Below are 25,807 nucleotides of genomic sequence, written 5' to 3'. Positions count from 1 at the left end.
AATGGAAAATATGATTTTATGGAAATAGGAAATATATGAAAATTTCTTTTTATTCTCACCAATGTGCATAATTTTAAGATCCACTATTTATAGGCAAAGTGGTAGTTAGGATATGAACTTATATGGACACCAAGCATGAATCATTACAAGGCGCATGGACAACATAAAGAATGAGACATGACTTTTATGACACTAAACATTAAACATATATTTTTAAGATATTTATAATAGTTTATGGTTTTTTTTTTTTTTTGTCGATGTATTGAAGCAAACATTTTCATATTGTTGTGTGTTTTAAATATTTTACTTTATAGAAAATAGAATTTAGTAATAATTTGGCTTCTTAATTTAATTATTAATATCTCAATGAATATTATTTATATTTAATAAATTTTAAATATATAATTTACAATTACTATTTTCTACTATCTAAACTAATTACTATTAATATTTGTTATCATATTTTAGTTACACATTATTTATATTTAAATTGATATATACACATGTTTTTATATTATTATTATTATTATTATTTAAATTAAATTATTTAGTTTTTAGGATTGTTTTTAAGATTAATTGTTTTAATCGGTAAAATTGTTGAAAATATTTTTTAGTATAATAAAATATCGTTCTTTGTATGTGATAGACTGAAATAGATCGCGAGAGACTTCTATCACTGATACTGGTAGATGTTATCGTAGTCTATCATTAATAGATAGTTACATTTTGCTATATTGGTAAATAAGTTAACTTGATTTTCTTTATTTGAAAATAGTCCCACTTTTAATTTATTGATGCTTTAATGCAAAAATATTATTTTTTTAATTAATTAATTGATATATTTTTTTATAACAATATATCAAATAAAAATATATTATAATAATTTAACATAATTGTTAACTACTTAGAACAAGTTTTAAGTTGAGGATATATGCCATACTTGTTCATGCTTGTTCACTTTGGAATGCATGGAATAGCTAGTTTTTATATATCACATTCACTGAAGCTATTGAAATTTAAAGAGAAATATAACATTCTTACCCAAATTCATTTATTTTTGTTAACACACATTGATATGAGGTAAGGATTCCCATTTTAGGGATAAGCTTCAAGGTGATTTTTTTTTTCTTTGTTCAAGGTGCATATCCACCATCATATCCTCCTTCTTCGCCACTGCCACCGTAGCCACTTCCAGCTCCACCACCACTTCCATGTGCTCCACCACCATAACCTGCTCCACCACCGCCACCGCTTCCACCTCCATATCCTTTGGAACCACCGTAACCACTACCAGACCCACCTCCTCCTCCACTTCCATAACCTACACCATGCTCTACTCCTGGACCATATCCTGCACCACCTCCACTTCCATATCCTCCACCTCCACCACTACCATAACCGACTCCATGGTCTCCTCTACCTCCATATCCACTTCCTCCACCACCGCCGCTGCCATAGCCTTTTCCATGTCCTCCTAAATCACCATATCCTCCACCACTCCCTCCGCCGCCACCGCTTCCATATCCACTACCACCAAGGTCAGAGCCAACTCCTGCTCCATATCCACCTCCTCCACCACTACCGTAACCAACCCCATGATCTCCTGCACCTGCATATCCAGAACCACCACCTCCACCACTTCCATATCCAGAGCCTCCAAGAGATGAGCCAGCTCCGCCTCCATATCCTCCACCAGCACCACCACCATAAGGTCCATCATGATGATCACGTTCGTATCCTACTTTTGGGTTATGCACAGGATGATCATAATTATCATATCCAGATCGATGTGGAGGAATATCATAGGAAAGAAGAGCTCTGGTAGCCGAAGCTAAGCCTAAACCCACCAACAAAAGAAAACCAAACGACAAAGTTCTAAAGATAGCCATTGAGAAGGATGCCTTAGAATGCATCCATTGATCTCCTTATATAGGGAAGGGTGGACGGGTTCATCAACTTCTCTACTACTTCCTTAGTGGTGAAAAGGGCACACATGTAAATATAAAGATATTTTGGATCTGAACTACGCTTTCCACGAAGATTAAGCTCAAATTTTAGATAAGAAGTTATTCAAATCTCAATACTCATGTAAGATTTCGATCTCACCTTCCACTAATACAAATCTTGAAAGATTGTTTGGATGATATAAGGGATCTTTTTCTTTTTTTAATATGATCTCAAGTGTCATGTATTCATTTAAGTTTTATATTTGAAATTTAAATTTACGAAATTAAAAAAAATGAAAATCGAAATAATTCACTCGTAGGACAAAATATATTTTCCTGTATACGGGATCTTTCAATCTAAACATTACTTCCTCAACTGTTAATAAAATGAAAAAGAAGAATACTTAATTTCATTTGGACTACATCTATCTTGTTATAATCTATTCTAATTTAGTAGAAAAAAAATTAAAAAATATATGACACTTTTTTAAAAAAAAAATCGTAGTAAACTAAATAGATAATTTAGTGGGTTTAAAAAAAGATTGAATTTTTACGATGCAGCCAAATATTTTTAATTGAATATGTGCGAGACTTGATTTTTTTTTTTTTTAAAGAAAAATCTTCCCATTATGAGATATTTGCATGATTTAATTAATTCTCCTTTTGTACTACAGCCGCCATGAGATAGAGATAAAATGGCATCTGAAACGACATGCATTAGTGTAATTTTTATTATTTTTTGTACATACCATTATACATGTTTCTTCAGTTCCCAATTGAGAAAGACAATAAATAATTTCCCATTTGATATATAAAGGTGGAAAAATTATCACATTTTAATCATATAATCTCATAGTGCTTGAACAACGAATGAGATCATATAAATAAATCACCTAGGTATTATGTCCCATGATTCTTAAGTATTTGTTGTTAATAACATTGTTCTACTTTCGCGGGAAATAATAAAATATGAATATTTTTCTTGCAAATATGAAATATATGTTTAGTACAAAATTTAGGATTGGTTGCACAAATAACAATTAAATAAAAAATAATCAAAGATGTAGAATAAGGATAAAAATATTAGGAATATGAAACAAAATTAGCACAAAATATCGCTTATAGCAGCTATCAATGATAGTTATATAGGTAAATGACTAAAAAATCCATACGCAGCCGACCATTTCATGTTTCTTTTTCCAGTTTTCTGAAATTGAAAGCTATCACTGATAACATCTATCAGTGATAACCACTGATAGTTACAATTAGTTGCTATCATTGATAGTTGCTATTAGTGATAGCTTTCAATTTGAGAAATATTAATCTAACCTTAAAATAGTAACACTTGTAACATCACCTTTCAATTTTCTATTAGTTATCAATGGTTATCAATGATACACTTTGTCAATCGGAATCAAACTTGAATTATTAATACCTAAGGCTATCAGTGGATATCAATTATAGACTTTTATAAATAGTTATCAACTTTTGAAAGGGAACTATCATCTTTCAAAAATTAATATTTAAAGTTATAAGTGATACAAGTCTATCAATGATAAGTCTATAAATGATTATCTCTAATATTTACCTAAGTCATATCACCAATATCACTAACATCATTCATTTAATTGTTATATACACTACAAGAATTTTGGTTATTCCCAACGATATTTCTCCCAACGATCAAAAAAGAATCGGCGGTTTCAACCTATCTCGATAGTGGAAATGCGGGGTCGGAATAAAAAATTTATCCGGACGATATACAAACAAACCGTCGGGATTTTAAATGCTCTCGACAGTCTTCTAAGAAACCGTCGGGCCTATTGCACTTTCGCCCGACGGTTCTATTCAACTGTTGGGCTTTTTACTTTATCTGGATGCTTAGCAAAAACCGTCAAGAGTTCTTACTTAAGCTCGATGGTGGTCAATCAACCGTCGGTCGAGGTGTGCAGTATATAAAAATCTTCTATTGGAATTTGTATAGTTAGCCCGACGGTGGGTGTCGAACCGTCAGGAGTTTATAATAACGTCTGACGTTTCCGTGTAATCGTCGGGTATTCTAGGTTGTAATATAATATAAAAATATTTTTATGGGAATTTGTGGAACTTTAGCCGACGGATTGACAAGGATTGTCGGGATAGGTTTAAGAATTGCTGACAATCTTCTGTAACTGTTGGCCGAACGTAGAACTCCCGATGATTTTTAGTCAACCGTCGGGTGTTCTAATAAATATAAAAAGATTCTTTTGGGAATTTTGAGAATAACTTTAACTGACGGTTGTGCCAGAAAACCGTAAGGAGTTGCAAGTTGGGTCGACGGTTAGAAGGGCCCGTCGGCAGTTATTAAGTTTATCCCGACGGGACCATCGAGATAAAGTTAATAACAGCTGATGGTCAATTCTAACCGTCAGCCAATGTTAAAATCCCAACAGTTTTCAGTCAACCGTCGGGCGTTCTAAGATTCTTTTTGGAATTTGGTGCACTTTGACTGACGGTTGTGTAAGAACACCGTCTGGATTGCAAAGTTCAACCAGCAGTTAGTGGGTGACCGTCAAAAATTATTAATTATATCTTGATAATTTGGCAAACGACTGTCGGAAAAAGTTCGATATAAATGATGCCTCGATTCTTCTTCTCCCCGATTCTTCTTCTTCCCCTCTCCGATTTCTCCCTCTCTCGTCGTCTGCATGTCATTCTCTCTCGCCGTTCGTTCTCTCTCGCCGTCTGTTCGTTCTCTCCTGCCATCCGTTCTCTCTGTTCTTGAGCTCTCTATTCGTTCATCCGACGCCCGTTCTTCTCCGATTTTCCCCTCAATTTCATTCGTCTGCCGTCATCCGGTCGCCCTCGAGTTTCGTCCAGTCGGTGTCTCCAATTTTCCCCTCGCCAGACAGGTAACACTTTTCTTTCCCTTTTTTTTTTTTTTTAAGGATAAGCATTTGTTTGAGCTGAGCCAAAGGTCATTCCCAACTTTAAATTTCTCCTACTTCCCTTAAAAAATTGCTTTCAATAATCAAACTTCTTCTATTCAATTTCAGAAAATAAGGTTCAAAATCCCTTCTTTTCCACCCCATCTTTTAGCTAGTGTAATTCACAGCCTAACTTCACCAAAATCAGGTATGCATTTTCTCTATTATACTTAATAATTGAGTTATTTTTTGCTTAGAAGTTTAGTCAAAATATATTGTTAGTTTTCGTATATAAATTAGATTTTTTTAGATTTAACCTTTCTTTTTGAAAAAATTTGTCCTTGTACTTTAGATGTATATTTGATTGTAATTGCAAGACATGAATCTTTATGTTATTGATGAAATTTTTATTTTAAACTGAATTCAACTACGTACAATAGAGATAATATATTTGTTTTTTTAAAACTAAACATTTTATCTTATACCTTGTATTATGATTAATCGATCTAGTGATCTCAAGACACAAATTTCAATTAAGTTCTTAAATTTTGAATTTTGATTTATTGTTGGTTATATTTTTACTATTAACCCTAACTAATAACGACTCATTTTAACTTAAAATAAACTAAGAATGTAGATCTCACGTAGCCAAAAGTAAAAGACACTCATATACTTTTCAATAAGAGCTCAAAGGGTTGAATCTAGCTCTATGAGATAAATAATATATCTATAAGGTAGCACTATTTATTATCTAGGGTAGCACTGTTTGATAATCTTGTAATTGAATTGACATTCTCAAAATGTATTCTTTAGTTGGGGATGTTTTCTATATTTTTAGTTTCTCTTTCTTTATTCTTTCTATATTTGTACCTCTATGCTTTGTTGTTTGAGGAATCTCCCTCCATTACTCCGGCAGATTATTTAGTGCAACATGGTTCTCTTATTAAATAATAGAATATTGTAATGGGATTGGCTGTGAATATTTACTTAGAGTGTCTTCAAGAAAAACAGCATGGTTTTCTACTCTTTGTGATTCAATCTTAGATACTTTTGTCTTGGTCTTTGAATATTGATTTTGTCATTTTTGGGTTGTTGAACTACCTATTCTTTATGGAGCTAGACATTATCAGTTCTTATGATAGGCAAGGGCAAAACATTAAAAAAAAAAAAAAAAAAAAAAAAAAAAAAAAAAAAAAAATTGATCTTGATGAAGAGATATCACTTTTTTGCTTCAAATTGTCATCAATTTGGCTTCAACTGTAAATCCCTATCTGAGTTGATATCATTTGGTTTTCTTTACAACAATTTTTTTTAAAAAAATAGAAGTATAAATGGAGAAGCTTAATTTTCTAAAATAAAAACCATATAACTATTAATGGCGCCTAAGTTTTTAACCTCTAGGACTTCGACTAGGATTTTAGAACTAGGATTTTGGAACTATCTCCAAACATCTCAAGCCTTTCTACCCTTAGATCTACTTTTATAAGAGCAAACTGTATAAGATCAAAAGAAGAATAAGAATATGTTTAGAAGTGATTCTAAAATAGTTAAAATGACTTTTGTCATTTTCAAAATCACACTTAAGTGTACTTTTAATCATTCAAAACCACGAATAAGAAGGAAATTAAATGAAATTAAAAGTGAGAAATTGGAAGTATATATTCAAATATAACTAATTGTCTAAATCATACAGGTTCAACTTATCGCATATATTATTAAGAATGGATAAAGTGAATTAAGATTAGGAACAAGTTATCAACTGAGTATGCAGAAAGAGTATATCGATTCCTTGATGTTGCAAAACTTCATGTTAATAAGTCAGAAAAAACAAGATGTCCATGTAGAAAATGTATGAATGTCAGTTGAGAGCCAATAGATGGAGTTGAATGACATTTATTCATTAATGAAATTTCTCCATCTTATCATCAATGGGTATATCATGTAGACCTACTCGACTTGTCTAGGAAATACGAGAGTCACACATCTCAATCAACACATGATGATGGACTAAGTACGACAAAGATGAATGTTATAGATGAAGAAAATGAAATTTTGAATATTATAAATGATTTATAGTGTCCAACTGCTGATGTAGATGAAGAAGAAAATGAGGATGAGATGCACACTAATGCCCAAGAAAGAGATAACAGTTCAAGCTTATTTGAAGACATAATGAATGAAGCACACAACCAGTTATCCTGATTGTACAAATTTCTCGCCATTGTTGTTCTTGGTGAAGTTGATGCATATTAAGGTTCTTAACGATTGGACTAACAAGTCGTTTGATTTGTTACTTGAATTGTTAAGAAAAACATTTTCCATTGGAGCATCTATACCTAGTTCATTTTATGAAGCTAAAAGAAAATTACGAGACTTAAGATTGGTTATGAGTGTATTCATGCTTGCAAATACGATTGCATCCTATATGGGAAAGAATTTGTTGATTTGCAACAGTGTCCAGTATGTGGTAAATCTCGGTACAAAGTTGCATTTGGAAAAAGTAAAAAGCTTTTATTTTTATGATATTTATAATAGTTTATGAATTTTTTCTCGAGTTTTAAAGCAAACATTTTCCGTTGTTTGTTTTAAAAATTTTACTTTATAAAAAATAAAACTTAGTAATAATTTTTATTTTTAATTAATTATTAATATCCCAATGAATATTATTTAAACTTAAGGGATATTTTTTAAATATAGATAAATGAACCAAAATATTTACAAAATATAGCAAAATTTTAGAACTATCAATAATAGATGTTGATAGACACTGATAGACTTCTATCAGTGTCTATCAGTGACATTGATAGACACTGATAGAAGTCTATCAATGTCTATCAACGTCTATCATTGATAGTTCTAAAATTTTGTTATATCTTGTAAATATTTTCAACAATTTTACCATTTGAAATAATTTCCCTAAACTTAATCAATTTTAAATATATAATTTACAATTAATATTTTCTACTACCTAAACTAATTACTATTAATATTTGTTATCATTTTAGTTACATATTATTTATATTTAAATTGATATGTACACATGTTTTATATTATTATTATTAGTATTAGTATTTAGATTAAATTATTTAGATTTTAGGATTACTTTTAAGGATAATTGTTTTAAATGGTAAAATTAGTGAAAATATTTTCAAGTATAGCAAAATGTCATTCTTTGTATGTGATAGACCACGATAGATTTCTATCACTGATACTGATAGATGTCTATTGCAGTCTACCATTAATAGATAGTTACATTTTTCTATATTGATAAATAAGTTAGCTTGATTTTCTTTATTTGAAAATAGTCCTACTTTTAATTTATTGATGCTTTAATGCAAAAATATTATTTTTTTAATTAATTAATTGATATATTTTTTTATAACAATATATCAAATAAAAATATATTATAATAATTTAACATAATTGTTAACTACTTAGAACAAGTTTTAAGTTGAGGATATATGCCATACTTGTTCATGCTTGTTCACTTTGGAATGCATGGAATAGCTAGTTTTTATATATCACATTCACTGAAGCTATTGAAATTTAAAGAGAAATATAACATTCTTACCCAAATTCATTTATTTTTGTTAACACACATTGATATGAGGTAAGGATTCCCATTTTAGGGATAAGCTTCAAGGTGATTTTTTTTTTCTTTGTTCAAGGTGCATATCCACCATCATATCCTCCTTCTTCGCCACTGCCACCGTAGCCACTTCCAGCTCCACCACCACTTCCATGTGCTCCACCACCATAACCTGCTCCACCACCGCCACCGCTTCCACCTCCATATCCTTTGGAACCACCGTAACCACTACCAGACCCACCTCCTCCTCCACTTCCATAACCTACACCATGCTCTACTCCTGGACCATATCCTGCACCACCTCCACTTCCATATCCTCCACCTCCACCACTACCATAACCGACTCCATGGTCTCCTCTACCTCCATATCCACTTCCTCCACCACCGCCGCTGCCATAGCCTTTTCCATGTCCTCCTAAATCACCATATCCTCCGCCACTCCCTCCGCCGCCACCGCTTCCATATCCACTACCACCAAGGTCAGAGCCAACTCCTGCTCCATATCCACCTCCTCCACCACTACCGTAACCAACCCCATGATCTCCTGCACCTGCATATCCAGAACCACCACCTCCACCACTTCCATATCCAGAGCCTCCAAGAGATGAGCCAGCTCCGCCTCCATATCCTCCACCAGCACCACCACCATAAGGTCCATCATGATGATCACGTTCGTATCCTACTTTTGGGTTATGCACAGGATGATCATAATTATCATATCCAGATCGATGTGGAGGAATATCATAGGAAAGAAGAGCTCTGGTAGCCGAAGCTAAGCCTAAACCCACCAACAAAAGAAAACCAAAAGACAAAGTTCTTAAGATAGCCATGGAGAAGGATGCCTTTGAATGCATCCATTGATCTCCTTATATAGGGAATGGTGGATGGGTTCATCAGCTTCTGTTGAGTGAAAATTTAACTTTCAAAATAAGAGGGAACCAATCTTTTTTGTTAGAGAATCCCATATCGAAAAATTTGGTATTGGAAGTCTATTTTATGTACTCCAATCTTGAGGTTTGGGTTTGGGCCCCAAGGTTTACCCATGTTTTGGAGGGAGTGAGAAGATAGACCAATGTGGATTCGGTGGACGTCCCACACACGCGCCGCCGCCCATCCGTCTATTCCATTCCGTCCATGCACGTGGTTCAACGCTGAAGGCCTATAACTTTCACTTCATTTTTCCTCTCCTCCCCCATAGCTTTTTGAGCAGAGGGTGTGTGATTGTGCATTTTCGATCGGACCTAGTTTGCACACTTGGACAGAGCCGCAAAACGTCTTCGTGACTCAGCCTATAACGAGTTTTTGTTTTTGCAGATTTTGCTCTTTGCTTGACCGTCGTACCTTGACGGTTTACTATTCACCATTTTGAGAGTCCTACCATTTCCAACAGCTTCCTTACTGTTAGCTTAGTGATTAAGACGGTGCACATGCAAAAAAGTGAAGTTGGATGCTACTTTGTGCCTCTTGAGGTTTGGGTTTGGGCCCCAAGGTGTACCCATGTTTTGGAGGGAGTGAGAAGATAGACCAATGTGGATTCGGTGGACGTCCCACACACGCGCCGCCGCCCATCCGTCTATTCCATTCCGTCCATGCACGTGGTTCAACGCTGAAGGCCTATAACTTTCACTTCATTTTTCCTCTCCTCCTCCATAGCTTTTTGAGCAGAGGGTGTGTGATTGTGCATTTTCGATCGGGTTCTTTTGGCTGTTTTATCTTGCGGACAACATGACAATTTTCAGACCTAGTTTGCACACTTGGACAGAGCCGCAAAACGTCTTCGTGACTCAGCCTATAACGAGTTTTTGTTTTTGCAGATTTTGCTCTTTGCTTGACCGTCGTACCTTGACGGTTTACTATTCACCATTTTGAGAGTCCTACCATTTCCAACAGCTTCCTTACTGTTAGCTTAGTGATTAAGACGGTGCACATGCAAAAAAGTGAAGTTGGATGCTACTTTATGCCTCTAAAAGCATCTCCATTAGTTGTTGTTTATCATCATTGGTCGGGATCAAACAATTTTAAGTACAAGTTGAAGTAGTGATTTTTTAGAAAGAGATGGGTTAACATGATTTTATAAAATCGTTGGTACAAAAATTTTTAAAGTGATTTTTGTATAATTAAATGTATTTTAATTATGTTTGGTTTTTTAAAAAAGGTGACTTGTTATCTTTGACAAATTATTTAACTAAAAGGAACAAAAGATTATTCTTAAATATATATATTTTTTTAAAAAAATGGTATTTCAATAAATGAAAGAAATGATGGCAAGTTTTTCCGGTGATTTTGGTCAATCACCCCCTCAAGAGTCACTTCTTAATTAATTTTAGATTTTATTGAAGGAAAAGTCATTTTAATAATGATAAAAGTGATCACTCCCAAATATGTCGATTAACTTTGTTTTAGATATAAAATATCTTTATTGCCTCTTTAGGTTTATTCTTAAAATGAAAAAAATAAATCAAACTATAAAAGTTAGGATGGTTTAATTATTTAATTTTAAAACACTAATTACTATTGAATAATTTTTTTAAAGTAAAGAAATTAATTAATAGTTTATATCTTGTTTTGGTCTTTGAACTTTGAACAATGTTCTATTTTTGAACCATAAACATTTAAAAATGTCAGTTTTAGTCCCTGAAGTTTGAATATTATTTTATTTTATCACTAATCTTTTAAAATTGTTAGTTTTAGTCCTTAAACTTCTAAAAAAGTGTTTATTTTGGCCCTTGTTATATTAAGATTTTGTTAACTCTTTAATAAAATAGTGAGGTGGTCTTTTTGGATAGTCCGACTACCAAATAAGTTAGCCGCGCTAAAAAAATTAGAGTTTTCAATTTTGAATACGGTGGCAAAGCAGAAGAATTTAAAAGATATTTTTAGTTCAAAATTTTGGTCCTATTTTGGCTTGTTAATTATTGACATTTTACTTCACCTTCATTTTGCTCGATACGTTTAGAGCATAGTCATCCAAAGATATAAGTCCTCTCACATTTATGTTGAAGAGTTAACATAATTTTAATAGTAGATACTAAAATAAATAATTTTTAAAAATTTAGGGACTAAAACGAACGTTTTTAAAAGTTTAAAGACCAAAATGGAACAAGTTGTTCAATATTCGAAGACTAAAATAAGATCTAAACTTAACTAGTCATCTAATAATTAAACATTTTTTACATTCCATGTTTCATATTTAAATGAGCATTGGTTGTTTATTTCAAAATGAAATAGTTACAATAAGGGTGTTTGTTTAGTTTGACTATTCTAAGTGTTTAATTTTGAAAATGAGCCATCTTAGAAAAAGTAAAAATATTTGACAACCTCGTAAAATAACTTTTGAATCACTCTCAAATTTATTTTAAATATATTTTATCAAAAGGGTTTAAATAAAAATGAGTTTTTGAAAAACTTATTTTTCAATGGCTCTTAATTGAATCGAAGATATTTTGTAATTATGATATAGCTTCAATTAGTCTTAATTGGAAGGTTTTTCTATAGCCTCTCCTCTATTATCTCTTATTTGTATTGAATGTTATTGTTCCTTCTCTTTGTTGAAATATTCTGGTACACCTCCTGATCCCTCCTTTCCCTTTAGTAATCTGTTAAAAAAATGAGTTTTTTTTAAAAATACTTTTTTTCTCTAGTCAATCTAAAGAAAACCTAATTCAAAAGATGATTATAGTTAAGGCTTCACTTGGTAACCATTTAGTTTTTTTTTTTTTTAAATTCTTGTAAAAAAAACATATTTCCCTCTTTATTTCTTATAATGATTTGCATATTTCTTAAGTACAATGGTTGAATTCTTAACCAAAGTTCTAAAAACAAAAACAAGTTTTTAAAAGCTACATTTTTTTAGTTTTTAAAATTTGGCTTGGTTATTTAAACCATTGGTAGTAGATAATAAAGAAAAAAATTTGAAGGTGGAAGTAGTGGCTATAAGCTTGATTTTTAAAAACAAAGCAAAAAAATGAGATCCTATTTCGTAATCATTTCTTTTTTTTGTTTTTGATTTTTCAAAATTAAGTCTATTTTCTCTCTATTTCTTACCATGGTTTGCATCTTTATTAAGTACAATAGTTGAATTCTTAGCCAAATTTTAAAATCAAAAAGAAATTTTAAAGGCTACTTTTTTTAGAAAATTCTTGTAAATAGAAAAATTCCAAAAATATTTACACTTATAGTAAAAAATTTCAAAAGTGCTTGTATCTTTTGAACTTTTTGCTATAAAGTATAAATACTTTTAAATATTTTTTTATATTTAAAAGGACCCCTATTGTTTTTAATTTTTAAATTTTAGCTTGGTTTTTTAAATTATTGGTAAAAAGTAGGTAACAAAGAAAAAAATTTAGAAATAAAAATAATGTCTATAGATTTAATTTAAAAAAATAAAATGATTACCATACCTGACGTAAATGATAACTTTTTTTCCTTTTGAAATGACATCAAATTATTTTTATCATCTCACTCTATTTTATCAAAGCTAGTTTTTAATACTATTTATCTAACACTCTCCTAAATCGATAGCTTGATGAATTCTCTAGAAAAATATAGGATATCCTTGATTACTTTACAATAATATGTCTGAGGAGATTAACTATTTTTTTTTTTTTAAATGTGTAGTCCAGAACGGTTCAAACTCTTTTTACCTTTTTATTTATATGGTAATTTTAATCCATTGAGCTATATTTTTTTTATTTAAGTGATATATTTTAATCAGTTGAACTATATTAAAATTGAAAATTTATTATTTTTTCCTTTAAATGAGAACCTTTAGATTATTATAATATTTTTAATATAGCATTTATGCATGTTCTCCTAATACTCATTTGTGAGAGAAACAATATTTAACTTCCCATTTTCTGTGTAATGGTGGAAAAATGATCACATTTCAAAGATAAGCACACCATAGTGGTCATGCTATGACTAGTGCCAACCTATAGAAATTTCAACTTGGTTACATAATTTATTATTTTAAAAACTAAGTGGATTAGTTAGTGAAGTGACCTAAATGTTTAAATAATAATTCTAGATTTTTGTTAGTGAAGTGAACTAAAGACTAAGATTATGTATAAAGTTCTTAAAAGAGAAACTAAGTGGGTTGGTGATATTATCATTCTAGAAAGAAGATAAGGGATTTTTCCTCTCCATTATGATCTTTTTCTAGAATATAATATTTTAAAGAATACCATGTTTCTCTATGACTATTTGTGTTCAATAACCTAACTATAATTTAATGGATAGAGGTACAAAATACCATCTAAAAATTTCAAGAATTTGTATTTACTAATGGTGATCAATCCTCTTAGAGGCTCAAATAATCTTTCAAATTTTAGTGTCTTCTATGAAAACCAAGTGTTATTTTGTGTGTTTTGATCTTGTTGAATGGTTTATGGAAAATAATGACTAGGTTTAACACTTTGGGGAGATTTCTTTTGTGTAGAATGTTTGAAGTACTCGAAATAAAATAAACTAAGACCTTCTATGATAACTATTTGATTTGTAAAAATTAAGTTTTTAAAACACTATTCACACATTGAAGTCTCCTTCTTGTAAAATTACAGTCAAGTAGTTTCTACATTATGTTTTTATTTTTGGAATTTGAAAAAAAAATCACTTTTCTTAAAGAAAAAAATGTGAAAACTAGGATAAATTTTAGTTAAAATAATAACATTATCAAACAAGATGTTTTTTGTTTCAATTTGGAGTTGGGTAAGTGAAAATTAATAGTAAACTGTTGTGAATTTGAAGAGCACAACAGAAACACGGATATAGAGAAAATATAATATAATAATACATTTAAATATTAAATATACAAAATAAAATAAAAACTAAAAAAACTAAAAACATAAAATAAAAATTATAAAATTGAATAATATGAAAATTAGTGGTATTTTAAAGTGGAATTCTCACAAATATATGTGTAATTTTAAGATCCACCAAATGCCACTATTTATAGAAAAAGTGGCAAGTAGAATGTGAACTTACATAGACACCAAACATGAATAATTACAAGGCACATGGACACCACTATTTTTTTTTACATTTGTTAAGCGTAAAACTTCTTAAGAAACTTGTCGTTGATTGGGCCAGTTCTTAGCCCATCTTGATCAACTATCTTGTATGCTCTGTTTGTGTAGACTTCTTTGACGACGTAGGGCCCATCTCATTTAGGTGTAAACTTATTCCACATATGCCTTGTCGTGATAATTGGTCTCCTTACGGCGAGCACTAAATCGTCGACTTGAAAGGACCGAGGCTTTACATGCTTATCGAAGGCTTTAAACATTCGTGCCTGGTAACATTCCAACGCTTGTTGAGCTTCTAATCGTTTTTCATCCAGTGCTTCTAACTCTTGGAGCCGCAGTTTGGCGTTATCCTCTATAGTGAGCCCTTCTTGTACCGCCATTCTTAGTGATGGAATTTCTCTTTCCAAAGGAAGGACAGCTTCTACCCCATAAACAAGAGAGTACGGGGTGACTTCTATAGCGATAAGGTGAGTGGTGCGATAAGCCCACAATGTTTCACCATTCTTCTCCTGCTAATCTCTCTTCGACTTGGAAACAATTTTCTTCAGTAGATTGCACAATGTCTTGTTAAATGCCTCAGCCAACCCATTTGCAGCGATGATATACATGGATGACTTGTACTGCTAGAATTTGAATTTTTCACACAATATGTCCATCAAATTGTTGGAGAATTATCTTTCGTTATCCGTCACGATTCGATAGGGAATACCATACCGATGAATGATATGAGTGCAGATAAAATCCACCACGTTTTCTTTCTTAGCTTCCCTTAGTGCGAAAGTCGCAGCCCATCTTAAGAAGTAGTCAGTGGCTACGAGAATGTAGAAGTGCCCTGCTGATGACTTACGTGTTATAGCGCCGACCAGATCAAGCCCTCATGCTTCGAAAGGCCACAGGTTATGGTTAGATGTAGAGGCTCGGGCAGTTGATGAATGAAATTCGCGTGATATTGACAGGCTTGACATTTCTTTGCATAATCCATTGAGTCCTAGATCATTCCCGACCAATAGTAACCCATTCTTCTCAGCTGGAATTGTAGCTTTGGTCCAGTTTAATGCGCGCCGCATACGCCTGACTATGCTTCCTCCAAAGCCTTCGCTGACTCTTCTTTATTGAGGCATCGAAGGAAAAGTCCTTTAAAGGATCGATGGTATAGGACCCCTTTGTAGTAAATGAAATGCGCGGCCCTTCTATGAAGCTCGATTTTACGACGGAGGTCATCCGGGAGCCTTCCATGCTCAAGGTAATTTATGATGGGCTGCCGCCAGTCTTCTTCGTCAGTTAGGTAGATTGATATCGCATTCGTTTCCCCATATGTAGTCCCAACCGGAGGTACAACCCATCTCCACCAAAGCGATATATTAAGGGGCACATTATCCAGGTCCGTTAAGGCAGTGGCTAGGTTTGCCAAGGTATCTGCTTTCTTGTTCTCTGTCCTCGGGACATGTTCCAATGCCACGCTTTCGAACCTCTCTATCAACTGGCGAGCGTATGTGAAGTAAGGTTTCAATTAATCATGGTTCACTTCACACTAGCATAAGAGTTGATTGATTATCAACTTTGAGTCACCGAAGATTTCTATACAAGTTACTCTAATCTCTAAGGCCATTTGGAGACCAATTATCAAGGCTTGGTATTCAGCGATGTTGTTTGAGCCTAACTCAGCAAGTGTGAAGCTATAAGGCAGCATGTGCTTTTCTGGCGAAATGAGGATGATACTTGCCCCCGCACCACTTTTTCATGTCGCACCGTCAAAGAAAATGACCCACAACCCTGAGGTTTCTGTGAAGAGAACTTCATCATCGAGAAGGTCTTCACTTAACTCCCAATCAGATGGAACTGGGTGATCTGCCAAGAAGTCAACCAATGCCTGCCCTTTAACTGCCCTTTGCGGTACATAAAAAATGTCGTACTGTTGAAGCATGATTGCCCACTTGGCTAAACGTCCCGAGATGATTGGCCTCGACAAGATGTCCTTGATGGGATCGGCTTTCGCAATTAAGTGGACTGTGAAGGCCTACATGTAGTGCCTCAACTTATCTATGGAGAAGAAGAGTGTAAGGCACGTCTTCTCTATAGAGGAATAATTGCTCTCGACTCCATTCAGGGTCCTACTTAAGTAATAGAGAGCACATTCTTTTCCCTTTTCTCTTTCTTGTGCCAATAGTGTCCCCAGTGATCTCTCTTGTGCTGCAATGTGCAGTATCAACGGCTTGCCCGCTACTTGGGCTCCTAAGACAAGAGGGCTAATCAGGTACCTCTTTATGCTATCGAAAGCATTCTGGCAGGCCTCATCCCATTCGAATTTCTCTCCCTTTCTCATCAGTCTTTGAAAGGGTTGACACCGCCCTGCCAGATTAGAAATAAACCTCCGGATGTAGGCCAGACGTCCCTGCAAACTTCTCAACTCATGTAGATTCCTTGGCCTTGGCATCTTCTACATGGAATCGATCTTGGATTGGTCTATCTCTATCCCTCGATGTCTCACAACGAAGCCCAGAAACTTTCCTGAAGTTACGTCGAACGCGCATTTGAGAGGGTTCATCTTTAACTGGTACTTTCGCAGGCGATCGAACATGGTTCTTAGATCTTTCAAATGGTCATGTCGTCGCTTGGTCTTGACCACAAGGTCATCCACATAGCACTCCATGTGTTTGTGCAACATATCGTCAAACACCTTCTGCATGGCATGTTGATAAGTAGCGTCGGCGTTCTTCAACCCGAAGGGCATTACTTTGTAACAGTATATCCCTTTTGGGGTTCGAAATTCTGTCATTTCCTCGTCTACGAGGGCCATTCGTATCTGGTTATACCCCGAAGATCCGTCCATGAAGGATAAGGCCTTATGTCCCATTGTCGCATCGACCATGATCTCTATGATGGGCAATGGAAAATCGTCTTTTGGGCATGCATTATTTAGGTCGCGAAAGTCTACACAAACACGAAGTTGTCCATTCTTTTTTCTATCTGGGACAATGTTGGCTATCCATGTTGGATATTTTACTTCGCGAATGAACCTGACCTCAATCAACTTATTGACCTCAACCTCAATCTGAGGGATAAGTTCTGGCCGAAAGCGTCGTTGAGCTTGCTTAATAGGTCAACACCCTTGTTTGATCGCGAGATGGTGGACTGCTACTTTTGGATCTAGTCCCGGCATCTCTTTGTATAACCAGGCGAAAACATCTCTATATTCAATGAGCAGACTCATGTACTCGTCCTCTTCCGTGAGGAATGTACTGATGAATGTCGGACGCAGTTCTTCTACAATGCCCAGATTCACCTCTTTTAGCTCGTCCACGGTGGATTGACCACCATCGCCTAGAACTTGCGGAGCGTCTTCCACTTCTTCTTCGATCATACCCTCTTCGGATTCTTCGGTGATTGTGATGTGGTGGCTCGAAGTTTCGCCTTCCTCCTGCTATAAATTTCCATTATGAAGATTGGTGAAAACGATGTCGTGCCTCTATACTTTGAGTGTGCCCTCACTTGTGTTTAAAGTAACGAAGGTCTTTCTCTTCATGCATGAGGGGACGGTACTACGGATTTCTCCATCACTTCTTGCCTCTTCTGATAGCTTCTGGTCCGATAATGCTTCAGCGTTTTTAAGGTCGATTCGTTGCCAGATGGACGCTCGGGGTATTGGCCCCCTCTTTCTTATGGTCATTTCGGGGGCATCAGCGTAGGCTTTTCCATTCTCCTTTGTCTTACTAGGGACGTATTGGTCGAGGGGATCTTCAGTCCTCTCGTGCTTCAGGCAATAAAAAACAGGAGAGCGGGGTTTTCCTTCGTTCTCCGTCGGAATAACTCCTAGTCTCCCGAAGACCGGCGGTCTCTCTACCACCGGCGATTGACAGATGATTTCCTCATTTCCTTCATTTGGAAGAGTCAACCTTTGAAAAACTGAATGTCGAGTAACTTTGGGAATAGTATGTGGGCTTTCCCTTTCTACTTCTGTCATGCTTAACCTCTTGAAGACCAAGGCGCGTGCGGCAGACCGTCTAATACGGTCGAAGGCTGAGGCTCTTTTATCTTTGCTCTTCTTTTCTCCTGTATCATCGACTTCTTCTGTAGTGATATGATTGTTGTTGGCCACTTTCCCCTTCGCCTTTCTGATTATGCAGACTGGCTCTGACGGCTCATATTCGAGTCTCGCATTCGACGTGGGTATAGCATGTCCATCTTGCAAAAGCTTCTTTTGGGTTGGCGAGAGTCGGGGTTGCTCATAAATCTTCAAACTCTTGAACTCAGTGTGAGTTGTGAAGTCGTAGCTCGCCTTCGCCAACAGCTTGTAAGCCTTGGGATCGAATCCGTCTTTAATTCGCCTCTCGGGCAGCCTTAACCCTGTCACTTCTGCCTCCGGCTTGTGGACTTCTTGCTTCGTTATCGGCGTGAGGGACATAGCCTTGTGACGAAACTCTCCTTTAGAATTTCTATGTCTCCGACCTGCAAACCTTTTAAGCATTTCATAAAAGGTGACTCACCCTTTTTTCGTCTCGACAAAGGGACATAGCGCAGAATCGGAGGTTTTGAGGCTTTTTCGCCCCTCACCACAGGTGTTTCTTTAACGCCAAGGGATATTCTACTCTTTTCAGGGTTTGAGCTTGTACCTTGCTACCCGCCCTTTTCTCTGTGTCTATTGGCGACCTCGACTGGGATCCACCTGCTTTCTTTGCTAGCAAGTTCTCTGTCGGCATAGTCTCACCGAAATTCTCACTCTTTAGGTAAAACTTTGCATCTGCGAAGTCAGACTCGACCTCAGAAAATGGATTAGAATATGCTTCAACCTTCTTAATCCCATCTTGGCAAAACTGGAAACACTAATGTAGTGTCGATGTAATCACACCATTCCCATGAATCCAAGGGCGTCCCAATAGTAGTTTGTAGTTGGTCTTCGAGTCTATCACATAAAACAGCACGTCGACCTTCAGATCGCCAATGAGGTGCTCCAAGCGTATCATAGTTATCGCCCTTTGGCTACCTTAATTGAAACCCTGAATTACTAATTTTCTGTTTGATAGCTTTTCCATGAGTATGCCCAACTGTTTCATAGTCGTCTTAGGTATTATATTTACGGCGGATCCATTTTCGATGAGGATTCGACCCACTTTCTGTTCTCGAATGTATCTAGAGACGTACAAAGGCCTATTATACAATTTGAATCCCAGTAGCAGATCTTCGTCTGAGAAGCCTATGGATGTGCAGCACGAGGCATAAGCACATGCTGCGGAGGTCGATGGACCAGAGGCGTTGGATTCTAACAGTGCCAAAACGAGGATCGTCTTAACTTCTTGCGAGAGTGAAAGTAGGTCATCTATGTTGAATGGTGACAAACCCTTTGGTTCTCCTATCGACTTTAATGTGCCTAGAACGGTATCTTCATCTTCCCTGATACTGACAGCATGACATGTAGCAACCTCTGGTGTCTTCTCTGAACCCCAATTGTAGAAGTTCTTTGGGAGGAAATCTGCTAACGTCATCTGTCCTCTGGGACGAGGAACATCCTCGTCACTTTCGTCAACGGCTTTGGGCCTCCAAGCCTTCTTTCTACCCTTCATTTTTTGTGTCTTGCTCCCTCTCTTGTAGCTTCTATGAGAGCGTAGCTCTTTTTAGGTAGAATTCAGTCTTTCCTTCTTACGGCGCGCCACAAGAATCCAACCTTCGTTATCGTCATCGTCAGCATGCTCTCCTCCGTTTTGAGGATCTGTAGCTTGGACCTCTTGCTGAAACCGCACTACCATAGGTTCGAAGGTCCCAAACTCGACTGAGCTCTCCCTTTCTTCATAATATATTATTGGTGCCGCCACACTTGGAGCTACCATCACCGAAACATGATTCGTTTGGACCACCTTGTCTAGATCTAGCTCTATTTTCCTCTCACGGGCCAATTTAAGGATCAATTCCTTCAGTACAAAACATTTTTCAACTGGGTGGTTAACGACCCTGTGATACTTGCAGTAGTTGGGATCATCCACTTTGTCGGCCTGTTCCAGTCGTTTACATTCTGGTAGCTGGATAAGGTGGTTCTCTAGTAGTTGCTCAAGCATATCCGCAACATCAGAGTCAGGGAACGAGTAGACTTTTTCCTGTTGTTCCTTCAGGGTTAGGCGATGTTTTTCGGCTCCTTCGTCTTTCTTTTCTATCTTCTTCTTTTTCCCTTTCGAGAAGAACTTCAACGGGGTCGTATTAATGACCACTGATTTCTTTGTGGCACCTTTCACAATTTTCTCGGTGCCCTTCACCTTCTTCTTGTCTTTCTTCGATTCGTGGCTCAGAAAGTCCCTCGTTCCTCTGTTGGCGATACTTAGCTCCATGTCGTGGGCATGGGTCGCCAATTCTTCAAAGTTACAGGACTTTATTCCATGCAGGATGTAGAGAAGTTCCCAGTGCATACCCTGTGTGCACATTTCTACAACAGATAATTCGGTGGGTCGATCTTTGCAATCCAGACTCAGAGCTCTCCATTGGTTGATATAGTCGACGACCGACTCCTCTTTCCGTTGTTTGGAGTTTGTCAACTTCATCATGCTGACGCTGCGCTGAGTGCTGTAGATGCGATTCAAGAAGTCTCTTTCAAGTTTCTCCCAGCTGTCAATCACCTCAGGCTCTAAGTCTGTGTACCATTCAAAACCATTTCCTTTGAGGGTTCTGACGAACGGTTTGACTTGTAGATCTCCCCTTGTTCCCGCATTCTCGCATGTTTCTACGAAGTGGGTGATATGTTGCTTTGGGTTGCCCTTTCCATCGAATTGTTGAAACTTTAGGGATTGGTACCCTGCAGGCATTCTCAGATTGTCAATCCTCTAGGTGTATGGCTTGGAATACATAAAGGAAGTTTGAGTTGGCCCTCTATATTGAGCTCTTATGGAGGTCATGATCATGTCCTATAGTTGTTGGACCGATAGAGAGGCCACCAAGTCTGATTGTCGCCCTTGGTTTTCTTACAGCACGGCCTTCCCCTTGTCAGTTGCTTTGACCGTAGGTGCTTGGTTGGATTCAGCAGCCTCTCGAGACTGCATTTGTTCTCTCAAGGAATCGATCTCATGGTATTACTTCTCAATGGCTTGCATCAGAAAGTTAATCTTTCTTTTCGCTTCTGCCATGACCGCTTCTATCATCACATTTGCCATCATGATAGAGATCACATCTGGCAATGAATCTCTTTTCGGCTTGCTGGAGGCGAAGATAGAGTTGTCAAACAGGGGGTTTTCCTTGATGAAAACCCTGCCTTGTGGGGATTCCGTCATTTGCCTCAAGATGTTGTGGGCAATGAGGGAGCTCTGTTCTTGCTTCTGCATGACTTCTCTTGAGCGGCTGCGGGTGACAGGTCCCATGTATGAGCCGTTTGTGAAGGAAGCCTTAGACGCCATCTTCTTAGGTGTCATTTGCATTGTTTGGATGCTGATAGAGAGATGAGAGGTAGAGAGGTCCCACTGGGCATGCCAATTTGTTCACACGAGGCTTCCGGAGAAACTTATTTCGTGGAGTTAAACTCGAGTTGGTGTTGAAGTTAAAGTTTATTTGATGCGATGTGGTTCGATCTCTAATACTTGATCCTCTGATTCTCTCTCAGTTGGGTGAATGTGCTTGACTTGAAAAAGAAAAACACCGAACGTTCTTGAAGTCGAAGTCTTGGAAGAGTCTTTCTGTCTTCAAGGGTCTTTTGTCTTCTAGGAGTGTAGCTTTAGGAGTCTTGGGAGTCTTCTGCTTGTTGATGAATTCTCTGGGCTCTCTGAATGTAGAAAAAAATCCTTGTATCTTCAAAGGACTCCAGTCTTCAGAATGCTTGTATCTTCAAAGGATTTCAGTCTTCAAAATGCTTGCATCTTCAAAGGATTTCAGTCTTTAGAATGCTTGTATCTTTGAAGGACTTCAGTCTTCAAGTGTGGTCAGCTTCAGGAGTCAAGGTGTCTTCTGATTGTAGAGAATTCCCTATAAGCTTTCTGGAGTATAAAACTATTGACCCCTCCAAATGAGGAGAGCTTCTCTATTGATAGAGTTCACAGGTGGGCTTGGGCTTGATTGATCCGTGGGCCTAGCTTTTGGACCCAATTAGTTGGATTTTGGCTTGGTTGATCCATGGGCCTGGCCTTTGGGACCAATTAGTTGGACTTTGACCCAAATAGAAATATCAAATTGGGTCAAATTAATCTTATCTGATTCAACGGTCTTGATAAAACCACGTGGCATCATCGAAATTTGTCTTCAACTTTGATTCAGGACATATGTCAACTCCTAATTGAGCCCAAATTTAATGATTTGGAATTTCGTCATTAATTTAGTAAATGACGTGGCAACTTGTGATTGGTCTAAAATTTCTCATTCAACAGTGACACATGGCTTTTGGGACACTAAGCAATGAACATGTATTTATTATTATAATATTCATAATACTCCCCCTTAGATGCCTATATATATATATATGAAATATACCTCATTAAAACCTTACTAGGAAAAACCCTATGAGAAAAAACTCCAGTGAAGGAAAAATAGTACATATTTCATATAATACATACTCCTAAAAGAATACAATATATTTACTCCCTTTCATGAAAACATCACTTAAGATCTTTGAGTCACCACATTCCAATGTTGTGCATCAATTTTTCAAAAGTTGCAGTTGGTAATGCTTTTGTCAATAAGTCTGTCAGGTTATCCTTCGAAAACATTTGTTGTATAGTGATGTTGTCATTTTCTTCAAGATCATGAGTGTAGAAAAGCTTCGTTGAAATATGCTTTGTGATATCTCCTTTAATATATCCTCATTTGATTTGGGCTATGCAAGCTGTGTTGTCTTCGTATAATATTGTTGGAAGATTTTTATTAGAAGACAAGCCACAAGTTTCACGAGTGTGTCGAGTCATCGACCTTAGCTATACACATTCTTGACTAGCCTCGTGAATTGCAAGAATTCCAGCATGATTTGAGGAAGTAGCCGTTATAGTCTGTTTCACCGATCGCAATGATATAGATGTGAACAAATAACCTGTTTGAGATTTAGCTTTGTGTGGAGCAGATAAGTATCTAGAATCTGCATAACCAACTAGATCAAAATTTGATTTATTTGAATAAAACAAACTCATATTGATTGTTCTTCGGAGATAACCAATTATATGCTTAATTTCGTTCCAATGTCTTTTTGTAGGAGAAGAACTATATCTAGCTAATAAATTTACTGAAAATGTATTATCTGGTCTTGTATAATTAGCAAGATACATAAGTGCACCAATTACACTGCGATATGGTACTTGAGGACCAAGAAGTTCTTCATTATCTTTTCGAGGTCAAAATATATCTTTCTTCATATCAACTGAACGGACTTCCATTGGAATATTTATTCAAAATTTATCTTGTATAAGTTGTCTGATGAATAAATATTCCATCTGCTAAATACTCAATTTGCAAATTATTAGGGTTGATGCCCTAAATCTCATAAGGTCCTATAGTCTGTAAATGTTTTGTACAAACTCATGCTTTATTTAATAAAATATATGATATTTTACTCTATTTTTGTTGCATTAACAACAAACCAATAAACTAACCTCCAATGTGTTGGATTTTATGTCCTAAAACTTGTAGTTTGTAATTAATAAATATATTTTGTTTTGTTTTTCGATAAAGTTGTTATTGAAATAGTAATCTTGAATCCAATAAACTAAGGTCCTGAGGCTATTTAATGTAGTTTGAACTTTATGTAGTGACATAAATGTGGATCAAGTTCAAATATATAGCCAAAAGGTCCTATGAAGGATTAGCTTACTAATCATGGTTATATTAAATGGACCCAAATATATCTATAGTGAGGGGAGTGCAACTATGGGACTTTAGTGGAATGACCCGTTATTTAACAAATGTTGATTAATTAGGTTAAAGAGTTTTACCAGTTAATCTCGGATTATTGGAGTCCATGATCTGTAGGCCCATTAAGTTCCCCTACTAGCTCATATGGAATAAACTTAGAACGGTATGATAGAATAATTCGAATTGTTCGAATTAGGTGAAGAGAGAGAAACCGACAAGTATATGTGATATAGTGGTCGGGTTTTTCAGTTTAGAGATACAACTTTAATATTTAAATGTGATTTAAATATCAAGAATATGAATATGTTCATATTCGGAAGCTCGGAACTAATGGAAATGGTCAAAGATGTAAAAAGTCAAACTTTGACCGACCTTATATTCAAATGTGATTTGAATTTCGAGAAAATGAATACGGATTCATGCTCGGGAGGTCAAAATTAGTCAACATGGAAAAATCATAAAAAGTCAAAATGTTGACTTTTTGGTCAAAGTTTGACTTTGACCAAATGACTATTTTGCCCTTTGACTAAAGTTAGTGGGAAAATCCAAACTTTTATTAGATAATTCCACTAACAAAATAATGGGCTAGGTGTTGGCTTATAGTGGAGACATTAAGCCCACTAAGATAGTGGATTATAGGTGTCGAATTTTTATGGATTTGGTTCATGCAATTGTTGCATGGTTTTTTCCTATAAATTGGGCTTTTTAATTTGGTTGAAAAACTTTTGTCAATTTTGTTAAATTTAGTTTTTCAAAATTGGGCTGAAAAAAGGAAAACCCAAAACCAAAATTCTATTTTCTTTTCCATCTCTTTCTCTCTCTCGAGTTCTTCATCAATCGGGTCCCACAATCCGGTTCTGAGTCCAGAGGATAGTAGGTCAACTCTAGTGGTGGTCCGAAAGAGTTCGGGTCGAGATTCAGTGAGGAAAAGCGGTTTTCGGGAGCTTCAAATGTAAGTTAATTACTGTTTTTCCTTTAATTGCATGCATTCTTTTCTTTTAAGTTAAAAGCAATTAGAGTGTAATTAGGTCCTTATTCCGCTGCGTATATCTTGAGTTCCATCACATGTTATCTTGTAGCTTAAACATATATGTAGAGACATACGGGTAGATCATGTTTAAGTGATAACCTAAAAGGTCTGTAGTAGATGGATAAGGCTGGGCATCTTATCTTGATGACACTACGAGTATGGCCCGCTTTGTAGGTGTTACAATTGTTGTAAAGTGCTACAAATGATTTCATCCCAATCATTCATGTATCGACATGTGAGCGGGGATATTGTATACAAAGAAGTTTGTATAAGACCGGACTATGAAATGTCTAGTCTCATTATGTAACGCCGTTAATAATAAAGACTTACGTTTCACTAGGATGACCATAGGTAACATGACTTGAATTCTGAGTGAGTTGTGAACTTCTGCATATGAGTGCGGTCCTTTGATTTGTATGGGTAAGAGTGACTAGATCAGCGACTCAATAAGCCTACCATTTTTAGGATTCGTCTGAATGGGGAGTTGGGAACGTAGCTACACAAGATGGAAT

The 25,807-nt window shown here is 35.9% G+C and overlaps 3 protein-coding genes and 1 pseudogene across 3 annotated transcripts; all 4 read right to left on the bottom strand.

Moving 5' to 3' along the window:
* Positions 1–1,015: 1,015 nt before the first annotated feature.
* LOC150032305 (uncharacterized) lies at positions 1,016–2,167 on the bottom strand. Its single transcript, XM_090306833.1, has one exon. It carries the CDS (start codon positions 1,911–1,913, stop codon positions 1,134–1,136), a length of 780 nt encoding a protein of 259 aa, XP_090162959.1. The 5' UTR covers positions 1,914–2,167; the 3' UTR covers positions 1,016–1,133.
* Positions 2,168–8,397: 6,230 nt separating this feature from the next.
* LOC120091847 (uncharacterized) lies at positions 8,398–9,321 on the bottom strand. Its single transcript, XM_039049998.2, has one exon. The coding sequence runs from the start codon at positions 9,293–9,295 to the stop codon at positions 8,516–8,518; it is 780 nt and encodes a 259-aa protein (XP_038905926.1). The 5' UTR covers positions 9,296–9,321; the 3' UTR covers positions 8,398–8,515.
* Positions 9,322–15,539: 6,218 nt separating this feature from the next.
* On the bottom strand, positions 15,540–16,388 carry LOC150032304 (uncharacterized). The gene is made up of 3 exons (XM_090306637.1): positions 16,214–16,388; positions 16,056–16,120; positions 15,540–15,944 (listed from the first exon to the last, which is right to left on the bottom strand). Exons 1-3 carry the CDS (start codon positions 16,386–16,388, stop codon positions 15,540–15,542), a joined length of 645 nt encoding a protein of 214 aa, XP_090162763.1.
* Positions 16,389–16,901: 513 nt separating this feature from the next.
* LOC150032303 (uncharacterized) lies at positions 16,902–20,778 on the bottom strand (annotated as a pseudogene).
* Between the last annotated feature and the right edge of the window lie 5,029 nt (positions 20,779–25,807).

This window comes from Benincasa hispida, chromosome 11 (genome assembly GCF_027475165.1).
Source record: "Benincasa hispida cultivar pf3 chromosome 11, pf3_genome.v1.1, whole genome shotgun sequence".
NCBI classification, from domain to species: Eukaryota; Viridiplantae; Streptophyta; class Magnoliopsida; order Cucurbitales; family Cucurbitaceae; genus Benincasa; species Benincasa hispida.
Note: the sequence above shows the minus strand (reverse complement) of the source record. Positions and strands in the feature narration are given on the sequence as shown.